Raw genomic sequence first — 15,201 nt, forward strand, 5'->3', positions numbered from 1 at the left:
AAAACTAAACTCTTGTGAAAAATGTTGAAAAATACAACTTAAAACCGCACCAGTGTTACCAATAACACAAAACAGTGTCAGTAGAAGATAAAGAGTATTGAGCAAGTTGTACAAGTGGCACTTCCTAGCATATATATATATGTATATATATACATACAGGCACAGTAAACTATGAAACAAAATAATGTAGCGTAAAATACATCGGCCAAGATGAATCACAAAAAAGCAGATTTGAGCACCCCAATATAACTTTCGGGACATTTTGCCAAAAAAAAAAAAAAAGGGAGGCATTTCCTTGCCTCCAGGAAATGCGGGATGAATGCACACGCTAAGGTATATTGTCACCTCACAGAAACCAGTGCAGTATTGCATGCTGGTGCATACAGTCTAATAACCTCCCACACTGAATTCGTATACAATATTTATAACATATTTTGTTTATTATTTGACCTGATATATCGAAGAACTTGATTTTTCCGGAGGTCCTTTTAAAAGTTGGCGAGTTTGCTGAAATTCATATTGTATTTCAATGACCTCTAAATTGTGAATGTAATAATAAGAAGGAACAAGTTTTATTCTGATCTATTTAGCAAGTTAAGGGAACAAAACACTCTGTTGCCTTAAATCCATGTAGCAAATATACTGGAATCCTTATTTTGGAAACAGCGTATTCCAGGGCCACCAGAATCATACCGTGCTTTGCCATCATACTCTTCATTGGAAAATCTTCAATACTGCATTAAAGCAAAGCAAATGATATTAAATTTGAAAATTTATTTTTTTGACATATCAGGTTCTGCCTTATTACCACATAGATGTTCCCTGCAAGGCTAAAAAAAAAGAAACTTGCAGGAAGTAAATTAAACAAAAACTATACATGAAAATACATTTCTGTTACTTACCAAGTGACCAAATGTCCGAAATGCCATTTCTGATCCTATTTCTTCTCCCATTGCAATGAGGGCTATACCTAATACTGCAATTGCTTGTCTAGAGGAGAGGTCCTTATCCTCCTTCTTTTCCTCCTTTTTATCCTTTTTGTCCTCTTTCTTATCCTCCTGAAATTAAAATGCTACAATTTGTTCAATTCTGTAATAATGGGAATTGCACTTAGAGGGATGTGATGAACCTACTAAAAAAAATAGTCTAAGAATCAGGTATGCAAATGTTTGTATGATCTATTTGTACAGCATTTCCAGGGAATATAATTTAAGACTGCATAGTGGAGTACCGAGGCATAAGAGCGGAGAGAAGCGGTAAGAGCGAGTGCAGTACTCGCAATGGCGAGCGTGCATAGTCCGCTCAGAGAAGCAGCATGATTACACCTATAGAAACCAAATGAAACTGAACTCACCAACTATATACATGCTCAGGTTAAATAAATAAATAAATAAATAAATAAATAAATAAATAAATAAATAAATAAATAAATAAATAAATAAATAAATAAATAAATAAATAAATAAATATATATAAATAAATAAATAAATAAATAAACTAGTCAATGAAACTGAACACACAGTATCTACAGATGATGTTGAAAGTTATCTCCTTGAGCTGCGAAGCTAGTTTCACACCAAGGGTTATGAATTTCATGTTGTTGGTCCGTACTGAACTGAGAATAACATATGAATAGTAACACAGTAAAGGTTTCCACCTATTCAGTACTAATATGTATTTACAATGTTATAAATTACATGGAACTAGTTTCGACCCACCTAGGGGTCATCATCAGCCATATTAAAGCATACATAAGTTTTTGTCGAATCCTAAAACATGTTATTTTTAACTGTAATAATCGTATGGATTTATAATTTATAAAGTGAAGTGTGGTAATGAGATGAGAAATGTTAGTATGGTACAGGTGAGTAGTAAATAATAATATATATACAAACAAGTTTGGAACAAGGTACAAGTGGGGTGCTTAGAGTTGTAAAAATATAACCTCGTGGATGTCAGTAGTCCTCGTACTAAAGAATCAATGTAAAATAACACATATAAAACATATATACAAGTATGTACAAAGTCTGGAGAGTAAAGAGTGATACTCTTTTTGATGTCGAGTCGGCTTGACACTGATCACTTAATAATAATATAAGAGAATTTATTGGACTCCAACCTATTCAATACATTACAGGATGTTAACATTTTTTAGTTAAACATCGTTAAAATGGAGACATGTTTCGCCCTCCATGTGGGGCATCATCAGTCATATCAAAGCACCTCAAAATTAAACCAGACGTCTGGTTGGAAATCATGAACATAATATGCAAGAAAGAATACATTAAAAAACATGTACAAAGTCCTATCCTAAACGAAATAACAATAGACTAGTTACACATAGTAAAATACGCTAGTGGTTTCTTAATATTAAAATGAGGCCATCATATGCACAGTATAAAAATGAAAGTAATCAAAGTCTATATGATATTGAGTTCGATGGTAGTTCTACGTAGTATATACAAATGTTGGCAAAATAAAACACAATTTATAATTACTGTACACTTATTTATAATTGTTAAAATTGATGAGGTAAAACATTCCAATTTGTCTATTTGTAATTTGGCTCCAACCAAAATAATTCGCCGTAGGATTCATGAGGTAGTCAACTCCGTTGGTCACTCTCTATTTGAATGGAGTGCACAGTGCAAGTGAACAGCTTTTGTTGATTATAAACTGAGGCTGTGCTAAGACAGAGTTAAAACAACACCGGCTTCAAATGAAGATAGTTAAAAACATCATTCTCATCTCATCTCATTACCACACTTCACTTTATAAATTATAAATCCATACGATTATTACAGTTAAAAATAACATGTTTTAGGATTCGACACCTTTAGTCAGTTAGAAATAGAAGAATGCTTACAATTACTAACTTTCGTCCTTCATAACAATTATTTTACGTTCAATAATAAGATATACAAACAAGAAGGTCTAGCCATGGGTGATCCCATTTCAGGAATACTCGCCGAAATTTATATGGACAACCTCGAAAATAGTAAAATAACAAACAGCATTAATGGTTTGTGTCTTTGGCTACGCTATGTCGATGACACACTAGCAATAATAGACAAAAGCTGCAACAATAGTGAAGACATACTAACTTACTTAAACAGCCTTGATAATTGCATCAAGTTTACTAAAGAAGATGAGGACAATAATTTCATCAATTTTTTAGACATTACAATCACCAGGACCTTAAACAATTTCGATTTCCAGATTCACAGAAAACCTTCATTCACTCCCACAACCATAAAACAAAATTCTCTTCACCCACAATCGCACAAACAAGCCTCATTTTACAGTTTAGTGTACAGAGCGTTAAAAATTCCCATGTCAACCGCCAATTTAAAAAAAAGAAATAAGTACCATAAAAGAAATAGCTGTTTTCAATGGATACAATCCCTCAATAATACAGAAAATAATCAATAAAGTGAAATTGAAATTGACCACAAACCTCTCCCCAATAAAAATTAATAAGCCTAAATATGCATCATTCACCTACATTAACCCCATTATACATCAAATCGCTACCCCTTTAAAAAAAACACGATATTAGGGTAGCCTATAAGACCCATAATTCTAATCAAAAGCTATTTTTCAACCACAATAAGATAAACTCGGACAACAATAAATTTTCGGGCTCTGGCATTTATAGACTGAAATGTGCTGAATGTAACAGTTCATATATCGGTCAAACTGGTAGAAGCTTTGCAATTAGATATGCAGAACATTTCAATGCCCAAAAGCACAATAAACACTCAGCCATGAGCATCCATATGAAAGACACCGGACATAGCTTTACCACAATCGAACAGGATCTCCAAATTTTAAAAAGACTAGATAAAGGCAGGCTCATGACCGAGTTCGAAAATTTATACATTTTTTTGGACCAAAAATATAATAAGAATAAAAATTTAAATGATCCAATAGACAACCGAAGCCCTCTTTACGAACAATTAATATTTTCGCTCAATAGTTTAAATCTGAAAGACAAAAGACTTGTTAACGTCCTCAAAACAAGCTCTCCAAGCACCCCCACTAAGCCGCTCAACTCATCACGCCCCTATTCTCCCTCCAATACACACAACTCCTCCCCAAGCGCCAATCACATACCCACAGCCCCGCCTTCTCAAATCCACTCCCCTCCTCTAAGACGTCACACGTACAACACGAAGAGCAGGACATTAGCGACAGCCAGTGCTCCACAAACCTCCTAACAATTAGGTAACAGCTCAACAGCTTTCAAGGTAAGTTTTAACTTTCACATTTTTCATTTCTCAATGATTTCCCCTTTTCTTCTCTTTTTCCGTCATTTCACTTAACTAATTAAGACAAATCCTCCATTTTCAGATTTCCCTCACATGTAGGACAGCTCAAACACTGATTGCACTGCACAACATTTTCGACCGTTGCCCATTCAACCAACAACTGACTTTCCCACACTTCAACAACAAAATATACGCAAACCTTTAGTCAACTAGGAAGAACCTAATGATGTTTTTAACTATCTTCATTTGAAGCCGGTGTTGTTTTAACTCTGTCTTAGCACAGCCTCAGTTTATAATCAACAAAAGCTGTTCACTTGCACTGTGCACTCCATTCAAATAGAGAGTGACCAACGGAGTTGACTACCTCATGAATCCTACGGCGAATTATTTTGGTTGGAGCCAAATTACAAATAGACAAATTGGAATGTTTTACCACATCAATTGTAACAATTATAAATAAGTGTACAGTAATTATAAATTGTGTTTTATTTTGCCAACATTTGTATATACTACGTAGAACTACCATCGAACTCAATATCATATAGACTTTGATTACTTTCATTTTTATACTGTGCATATGATGACCTCATTTTAATATTAAGAAACCACTAGCGTATTTTACTATGTGTAACTAGTCTATTGTTATTTCGTTTAGGATAGGACTTTGTACGTGTTTTTTAATGTATTCTTTCTTGCATATTATGTTCATAATTTCCAACCAGACGTCTGGTTTAATTTTGAGGTGCTTTGATATGACTGATGATGCCCCACATGGAGGGCGAAACATGTCTCCATTTTAACGATGTTTAACTAAAAATGTTAACATCCTGTAATGTATTGAATAGGTTGGAGTCCAATAAATTCTCTTATATTATTATTGAGATTCTTTCAATACGGAAAATAAAATGATTTTCATTACTTGTACTGATCACTTAAGCGGAGAAATTAGGCATTTGGTGTATTAAAGCTGTGTTGATCGGTTGCGTTGTTGATTGTTGGACGTGAAGTTATTTTTGAAGTTCTGGTTGAGAAGAAGGTGGAAACTGCGCGTGGATATATTGATTCTCGGTTCTTAGCGGAAACCAAATTGGACCTGTTTAAATGGAGAAAGTCGGTAAAAACAAAAAATGGAGATAGGAAAAGGTTAACATAAAGTGAAAGGACGCTTACCTCGCGCTGCGGTGTGTGTAGTATAGCTGATGGTGTGCGATTGGTGGTGGAGAGAGAAGTATGGGCAGACAGGAGGGCAGGCGCGTGCGGGTTAGGAGGGGGTTAGGAGGAGTGGGGGTGGTTTGGGGTGAGGTGGGGGTGGGGAGCTTTACTTTATGACATTTCAAAATACACTCTGCAGTTCATGAACAATGATGGAATGCACAGTGTTCCTAATTTAGGTTTTAAATTCTTTTGCAGTTCAGTCATTCCACTGTAACGTGTATTACAGATGAACAGTTAAAAAGGGAAATTTAGACAATGAAATAAAAACTAATCAAAACCTCATCTATTGCAAAAGATAGCTCTTACTTTTGTGTGTACTATGGGCTATTATTTTCTGAAATAAAAGTTTTTCCACTATTTTAAATATTAATAAAAGTACTGTAACGGGTGTTACATGAATGCAACCCACTTGTTGAGGCAGATGGTGAAAATCAATAAACTCTATGGGATGACAGCTAATAGAAACTTGCAAATCTTATTGCAGACAAAAGAATCCCTAGAAAAACTAAACATATAATTAAAAAATCAACCTTTTCTTGTTATTTCACTATTTTGAATGTAACGGTTGTTACACAGTTGACAAAGAACATTATAACTGAGCAAAATTGGCAAAATGCTTTTCAGATTAAAGGAGATAACAGTCTGGTGCAAAAAGGAATTGGACAGGGATTAATAAAAATACTCATGGCAATGTACAAGGAATGTTGTAGTTGCATGCAAACACAAGTTGGCAGGACAACCTGGTTCAAAATAACTAGTGGGCTGAGACAGGGAAGTGTTCTATCACCAATCTTGTTTACAACAGCAATGGATGACTATCATGAGAACAGCAAAAGCAACATATGGTGGATAAGAAATTAACATAATGTTATTTGCTGATGATATTGTGATTTGGAGAGAAGAGGACATGAAGGTTAAAAAACAGTTGGATGTGGTGAGTGGGAAGCTCAAAGAATGTGGATTGAAAATAAGTGTAGAAAAAAGTAAAACTCTTGTTATGACTAGAGGAGGGATAGAAGTTAAAGGTCAGATTACACTTGCAGACAAGCCCCTGGAAGTAGTAGAGACGTTCAAATACTTGGGGAGTGAATTAATGAAGAATGCTCGACTGGATGCTGAGATAAGTAAGAGGATTCAAGCTTGAAGCTGTTTCTATCATAGTGTAAGAAACATGTTATGGGACAAAGATGTGCCAATGGAAGCAAAGGAAACTATGTACAAGATGTATTACGTACCCATAACAACTTCTAGAGCAGAAACTTGGACAATGACAAAGAAGGATGAGAGTCGAATACAGGCAGCTGAAATGAAGTTCTTGAGGAGTACGATACAGAAGAGTAGAAGAAACAAAATAAGGAATGAGAAAATCCGGGAAGAAATCGGAGTGGAAAAAATGAATGATAGAATAGAGAAGAGCCGACTAAGATGGTTTGGGCACATAAAGCGAATGAGTGAACTGCAAATGCAAGGAAGGAGAGGCTGTGGACGACCACGATTGAGATGGAAGGACACAATCCAACGCAGTATTATAGAAAGAAACCTGGACTGGGAGATCCAAGCAGTAGAAATTAAATTTTTAAGAACATAGGTTAAAAAGACAATAACAGATAAAATTCAAAATATTAAAATCAGAGAAGAACTAAATGTAGAACCATTAGCACAGAACATACAGAAAGCAAGACTGAGACACCTTACAACTGTGTAATAATGGTAAATGAATCATTTCACTGGAATAGCTTTGATCATTTTATCTGTGTCTAGCTAAAGTAGCTAAAAAAAAGAGAAAACATACCTTTTCTGCAACATCATAATGTTCACTACATATGTGAAGCAAATGTTGAATCTTGAGTACATTTCCAGTTCCAGCATATGCACACACTTCTACCATAGTCATCGACATGGATCTAAATGGCTCAGGTATAACCTCAAGGGCAGCAATTATTGCTTCAACAGCTTCTTGTCGACCTAACAAAAATATATATTGCAGTTTACATGTGTCTTCTAAATCTGATGCCAGACAACAGAACATTTATCCCCACCAAATAAATCACAGGTACTAATAAGGTACAGGAGTCGCTAACATAAAAGTGTGCTTGAAATTGCAGGTAATATTTCTTATGTGAATACTTACCTAGATGGCATAGCCCAAGACCTAAAGGCAAGAACCTCGCATAAGTATCATGCAAATCAACCTCGGATTTTTCCATCAAAGTTTGTACAATCGTGGCTGTGACATCAGGATTGCATGATCCAACAGCTATCATTCCGCATGCTAAACCAGCCATCCCGATAACTTCCATGCTGGATTTTGGGTCGCTAAATACAGGTGCAAGTAAACTAAGAACTGCTTCTCTATTGGACCCAGCATAAGCTAACCCAAGACCTGGAACAAATGCAAAAATATATTCAATCAAATAATTCATTTTATGTGAAACAAATTTTAAGGAAGAGAAGAAACTTTTAATTACATCATCATCATCACTTATTACGTAGAAGTGTTCTGACTTCATCACATTACATCAAGCGACTTCTTCATCCGAGGATGATTTTTTTTTTCTATTTGTTTAACGTCGCACTAACACATTGAAGGTTTTTGGCGACGGAAGGGTGGGAGATTGGGAAGGTAGCGGCCGTGGCCTTCATTAAGGTACAGCCCCAGCATTTGCCTGGTGTGAAAATAGGAAACCACGGAAAAACATCTTCAGGACTGCCGAAAGTGGGGTTCGAACCCACTATCTCCCGAATGCAAGCTTCCAGCTGTGCGACCCTAACCGCATGGCCACTTGCGAGGTTGATGATGATTCAACATGCACTTATTTTAATTTTTATCATATGAATGTAAATTTTATTCTTGTTTTGTAACTTTTAATATGTTAATTTTAAGTTAATTCTAGACAACTGAAGATGGCCTAATGCAGCTAAAACATGTCCTGAGGTCTCCAACCGTGTAGTGGACAATGACGGCACTTGCAGTGTGTCTGACCTCCCCAATGAGGCCTAGTGTAATAGTGCACACGATAAGTTATTGTGTTCCAGCTACAACTAGCACGATAAGTGAGTGAAAATGAAAGTCCACAGCCTGTTTCCAGTCATTCAACCGAGTCAGGAATGGAAGGAATGGAGCCCCCAACTAGAAGCGAGGATAGGAAATGTGCCAGCTGCAGAAGCCTGTCGCACTCCCCTGGGGCAATGATAAATGACTGACATATGACATGAAATGTTAATGGAGAGTTTTGCTGGAATGAAAGATGACAGGGAAAACTGGAATACCCGGAGAAAAACCTGTCCTGCCTCCGCTTTGTCCAGCAGAAACGATAAGTGAGTAATAGTTACTATTTAATCTGGGTTTTTAGTTTTCATTTTTCGTAGAATGTTTCTCTAATTTTAAAATTTTGTGTTTTATTTTAAAGGAATAAAACAGTTCTGGCTCGTATGATCGTCCATACCAATATGATCAAATTTCTGGTTTATGTACGAGTGAACAAACAGCCATAACATTAAATTATTTGACAATATTGTAATAAAATATCAAAATAATTTCAATAGTAGACTGTGAAATTATGTTAGTGTCTTTTTCGTTATAGGTGTAAATACACAGAAAAATCGAGTAGGAATAAAGAAAACGAGAAGTTTCGAGAAAAAATAGCTGACAACAATTAATATTATAACATTATTATTTTATTGTATATATTTTAGATTTTTAATATTGTTCTTACAAGATGACACTCCTAAAGTTTGTAAACTAATGAACGGTTTTGGACAAGAAATATGTTTAACATTTCGAGATATCATTTTTCATTATAGATTTTGTACAAGATTGACGGTGATCTTATAAGGAGACACATTTTGGAGGTTTAGAGAATTGATCAATATCTTAATAGTGTTATGGATGTGTAAATGATGTTAATGAGGTAGGATTAAGAATCATGCACTGTAACAAGTCTGAAGTATTTTGATGTTTTGTATTGCTGAAGAAGAGAGCATTTGGAACTCGCAAAACATGCACGCATGGTGGTAAAATAAACTGTCAAGTATTGACAGGGTGGAATAAAGTGTTATACAGTGAAACCTCGAAATGCGAGTAACTTGGTCTACAAGTGTTTTGCAAGACGAGCAAACATATTAAATGAATTGTATCTTGATAAGCGAGTGAGGTTCCGCAATACGAGCATCATGTGTGCCTACGTTTTCTCCTCCCCTGTGCCTTTGTTGAATGGATGAACGAGGTCTTTGGTCCTGAGTGAAGAAATACCTTTCAGAAAATAATTTGCAGCTCAAAGTCTTCTTGGTTATGGACAATGCTCCTGCTCATCCTCCAGGCCTTGAGGACGACTTACTGGAGGAATTCAACTTCATTAAAGGTAAGTTCCTTCCTACGAACACTACTACACTACTCCAGCCTATGGATCAACAAGTCATTTCGAACTTCAAGAAGCTATACACCAAAGCACTATTTCAGCGATGCTTCAAAGTGACGGAAGGAACAATCCTTACCCTCGAGAGTTTAGGAGAAATCATCTCTCCATCGTGAACTGCCTGAATATCATCGATAAAGCCTGGGATGGAGTCACCAAGAGAACTCTCACTTCCGCTTGTGGAAAGCTGTGGCCTGACTGTGTTCTTGGACGTGACTTTGAGGGGATTGTTGGTGAAAATGAGCCGCTGATTGTCGATGAAATTGTGTCCTTAGGGAAGATTATGGGGTTGGAGGTGAATGATGTGGATATTCAAGAGCTGGTGGAAGAACATAGCCAGGAACTAACCACCAACGAACTGATGGACCTGCATCGCGAACAATGGCAGGAGGTTATGGAGGAGATCTCATCCGGGGAAGAGGAGGAGGAAAAGTCAATGGAATCTCTCACTTCAACTGAGATTCAGGAGAAGTGCAAAATGTGGGAAACGGTGCAAAATTTTGTAGAGAAACACCACCCAAATAAGGCTGTAGCAGTGCGAGCGATGAATCAGTTCAATGACAATGCAATGTCACATTTTCGTGAAATCCTCATAAAGGGGCAAAAGCAACAGTCATTGGACAGGTTCCTCGTTAAAGTTGCATGAAAAGAAAACAATTCCAGTGAGCCAACAGATAGCAGTGATTCCGATAGTGAAATTCGTGCTACACAGTAAATCTTCTCATGTCATCTCTCGTCTCCCTCACACCAACAATGATTCTATTGTAAGGTAGAGTGCAGTTTAATTTGTTTTAAGTTATATTTTGTTTCACAAATGGTATGCGAATAAATATTTTTGTGTTGTGGACGAATCATTGGCATTTCAATTGTTTCTTATGGAAAAACTTACTCTGATATACGAGCGCTTTGGATTACAAGCATGTTGCTGGAACGAATTATAATCGCAATCCAAGGTTCCACTGTATATTGAATGTAAGATTAAGCTGAAGTCAATACGGACCTAATTAATTGATCATTATGGTTAAAATAATGAATTCTCAATCTCAGACATTAGGCAGGGCCAGTGCACATAAGCTGTATAATTTCACCAGGCCTGAACTTTGTTGGGGAGGTCAGGCACACTGTAAGTGCCGTCATTGGCCGCTGCGTGGTTGGCGGCCTCAAAAACGACTAGACCCGCAGGTCAGAGCCCTCTATATCTGGAGGCTTACACAAGCTTCGAGTCGCCAACGTATCTCGAAGGGCTGACCGCATGTACATAAGGCAGGAGTGACCTGCAAAGTCAGTTCGGTGAGAGGACTGTGAGTTAGCGAGGTGCTCAGTGTGAGCTCACCAGTGAGTATCGTGACAGTTAGGTTGCCAGTCAGCGTGATTTACAGTCTGAGCTTAGCATGCCGGTCTGTTGGAGTGTTCGCGTTTTGGAGCTGAATACGTGTTTGGTACACCTGTCACTATGAGTTGTGTCTCTTGTGGCCAGCTGCTGGAGGAGAGCATTGCGCATGTTCTAATGCAGTTGAGGAAGAGAACACTGGAATGTCAGCATGGGGCTGTAAACTGAGTTCTACCAGAGTGTGGACAGCGAACATCTTCCTGAAATACAAGACTCATGCACGGGCTGCGAACTGTGAACTGTGACCGATGACTAGGAAAAATTAATTTTTAAAGAATTGAAGAAACTGTACATGCTGCAGTTAATACCACAGGTGGTTGGTTAGGGTTTCATCCAGTTGTGCTATCCATCTCTTGACTAAGTTTCCTACGTAATTATTATTTGCTAGCAGATCTGTATCCAACCTAAAAGACATGTTTTCACCAACTCTGACTCATAATTCTTCACAAGAACTCAACCTAACTGTACAAAAATGTAACACTTGCCAACATGATCCACAGAGCTATAACTATGTTAAACAACACTGTTTAAAGAATGATATCAAAACATACAACTACTGCTAACATCAAGCACTCACATAGTGCTGAATTTAATCATATAGCTTTAGTGTTAGTGACTTCACAATAAATCTATGCCCAGCTGACTTGAGTGTAATTTATTGATGAGTGGCCTATAAAAACATTTACTAACAACTTAATCTGTATGTTGCAAGAAACTATTCTCATTTTAGATCCCGAATTGAAAATCAATTGAAAGGAGAATAATAAAACTTTGTTTTTCACCTATTCAATACTTAACTAGCATACAAAATTAGGATTTCATCTTTATTTTGTTGCCAAATTATTAAAAACGTGGTACATGTTTCGCTCATTTTCTAAGCATCTTCAGCCATATTGTCATCACAAGGTTAATTAAGAACATTGATCTTGAATTTATATACATGATTTGTCATTAGCAAACTTAAATACAATTTTTAAGAAACCTGATTAAATATAATTGTCTTATATATTACGTCGTTTGGCTGTGATATAGGATATAACAATTATTAACACTGAAATTAAAACTATTACAATATTCCTGTATGTGACGTCAATTAGTTGGTCCAAGTGTAAAAAATTTTCACATTCTATTAAAACTATTAGGGCCGATTGCAGAAACGATGACTAGTTTTAAGCCTTAGACATCGTCTACCTAAACAACGTCTAAATCAAGCACGACCTTCCATTGCATAAACAATGTTCAGTCGATGTTTAACTAGACATCCCTTAAAGTTTCAATTTTGGTTTGAAAATGGAGACAGAAGTATCTTTCATGCAACTCTTTGCTTGTCGCAACCAATGAAATTCGTCGGTGCGCACGCCGAACGCCAGTCAGCTGTTTATCTTCCTACACATTACTCAAATATGGCTGAGCATGACTTGCCCACAGATAAGAGTATCGCTTTCGGTGGAAATTAAATATAATAGTATAGACACTAAAGTGACACTCCACCATACGGAGAAGTGTAGCTTTCATTATAGCGTTCTTAGAGTGAGTGTAATCTGCTCATAAATACGGTAGCTTTGACGAAGGCAAGATGAAACAATAGTCATGTGTAACCAAGTGTGCTGTATGGGATATAGATGTAGCTTGCATTCTGGAGATCGTAGGTTCGAAACGCATCATCGGCAGCCGCAAAAATTGTTTTCCGTAGTTTCCCTATTTTTACATCAGGCAAATACTAGGGCTGTTATTATGACCACGGCACTTCTTCCCCAGTCCTCTTTAAACAATAATCACCACCTTTTCCTATCTGATAATTGCCGAAAACTTATACGATTATATATATAAAAAACTCATACAACCTACTTTTTAGTTTTCACTATTATGTGTATTTACTTGGCAGTAAATGTAAGTGAATCCCTCCCGGTCAATGTATGTGAGCCCTCTGACGATCTGGGCACACAATTCTGGTAAGTATGTAGTCGAAGTGACCTATAATTCCATGGAAATTACCCCATGTATATAATAAAATATATTGGTTGCCAAGAATTGTATTCAAGTTGACAGTTACCGGACTGTCACTTGTGAGTCTCAAGAAACAAATCTCGAAAAGCGAAACCTTATTTTAAGATCCATCTCCCTGTGCATGTCAAAAAGAATTGCTGCGATTTAGCAGCGGTCGACCCACAGAGAGGCCGTTGGACTAACCTTTCTTCCCGGAATCGTCTCAACATGATAATGCAAATTACACATTTCAATGTACATAACCTCTGATTGTGATTCACTCCTCTCATTTGAGGTTAAACAGTGCTCTCGGCAGTGTTTAAACATGACCGGTTGAACATCGGTTTTAGACAGTGTCTAAGTGATAAATAACGTCTCTGCAATGCGGCAGCCACACTTAGGCATTGTTTACCCGTAGAAATCGTCTAAATACCGTTTCTGCAATCGACCCTTAGTTTTCTTAAAAGTTTGTTGTCTGAACTTAAATGTTTTATTAAAATCTTGAATAATTATTGTCACTTCATATAAACTTGAGAAATGAACTATATTACACTCTCAAAACAAATTATGAGATCAGGTGCAATTATTATTGTGTTCGTCATCAAAACACTTGAAACTCTAATGTGCCGTGGTTTATTATAGGTTGCACACTTTGAAAATAACATTTGTTGAAACTTGTTAAATTGAACATTTGCTGTTATCCTTGTGTTGTATGTGTGGGTACGTAACCGCAGGGAGTGGGGATGGGGAAGTAGCAGTGGGTGGCATCATAACGAATGGAGTGGTTTGTGCAGTGGAATATCCAGAAGTAGTATAGGAGGGGGTGCTTGTTCTCTTTGATTGACTATTTATATTGTCAGGAATGAAAATATTTGAAAATTTTTGTGTATCAAGTTTAAATGTTTCTATTAAATTCGGTAATTGTTCAATTAAAGGGTTTTTAACATCGATTTCATCATTCAAGTTTTTATCTTTGTTGACGTGTTTATCTAAGTGGATGTATATATTTTCCAGTTCATTCATCAGTTTTCCTTTTCCAATCTTTCTAATTATTTTAAAATCTCTTTCTATAGTCGTAAAATGGTGCCCTTTTTTTTTTTACATGTGATTACTCATAGCTGAATATTTATTATGTTTAGCGGCATTTACATGTTCTAGGTATCTAGTTATAAAACTTCTGCCAGTTTGGCCTATATACGAAAATCCGCACTCTGAGCAAGTGAGTTTATAGATTCCTGAACATTGGTATTGGTTATTACGTAAATTTACTATGTTAGGGTTGAAAAAATTATTTCGATTTGTGTTTTAGAATCACAATTAGAATTAAGGAAGGTTCAACCTTTTCAATACAAAATGTGTTGCACAAGATGTTCACAACATATTATTTATTATATTATTAGTACCGGTTTCGACGCTTATTGCGTCATCATCAGCTAAAAAATCACACGTGGGCAAAGTACGTATCACAAAAGTTGTATAAATAATTCTTGCATGGCAAACTACAAATGATAGACTGCTTTTCTCCTTAAAGGCTAAAAGAAAAATGGGTAAAATATGATGATATAATATGACGTATAAAAGCGTTATAGTCTAATGAGATGGGTGAGTATTATGCAATAAAATTGGTCTGATGATTGAACATAAAAGTCTGAATGTGATAATAAAACGATGTAGTAAAATTGTCCACTCTTCTGTTGTTATTCAATGGAGACAAATAAGTCCGGGTCCGATGTTATGTGAGGTTGGCAAGACCATCAAAAGGTTTTTAGTCTAAGGCCGGGACACCTGATGTTAAGCGATTGAATAAGGTTGATCTTTAAGTTGTCTCAGCTCAACAAGGGTGGTGAATCTTGTTCAGCGTGCTGTGTGTGCAGTGTGAGAAGAGTTTACCCATTTTTCTTTTAGCCTTTAAGGAGAAAAGCAG

General features: G+C 36.4%; 1 protein-coding gene across 1 annotated transcript in view; it reads right to left on the bottom strand.

Annotated features, from left to right (window-relative positions):
• Rpn1 (regulatory particle non-ATPase 1) overlaps positions 1-15,201 on the bottom strand; it is a 232,069-nt gene that overhangs the window by 40,993 nt on the left and 175,875 nt on the right. Inside the window, exons 10-12 of the mRNA XM_067140525.2 lie at positions 7,618-7,869; positions 7,279-7,451; positions 903-1,058 (exon numbers count right to left, since the gene is read on the bottom strand). Of these exons, the coding sequence (XP_066996626.1) occupies positions 903-1,058; positions 7,279-7,451; positions 7,618-7,869 (581 nt within the window). The remainder of the gene's footprint in view (positions 1-902; positions 1,059-7,278; positions 7,452-7,617; positions 7,870-15,201) is intronic.

This window comes from Anabrus simplex, chromosome 2, assembly GCF_040414725.1.
Source record: "Anabrus simplex isolate iqAnaSimp1 chromosome 2, ASM4041472v1, whole genome shotgun sequence".
Classification (NCBI taxonomy): domain Eukaryota; kingdom Metazoa; phylum Arthropoda; class Insecta; order Orthoptera; family Tettigoniidae; genus Anabrus; species Anabrus simplex.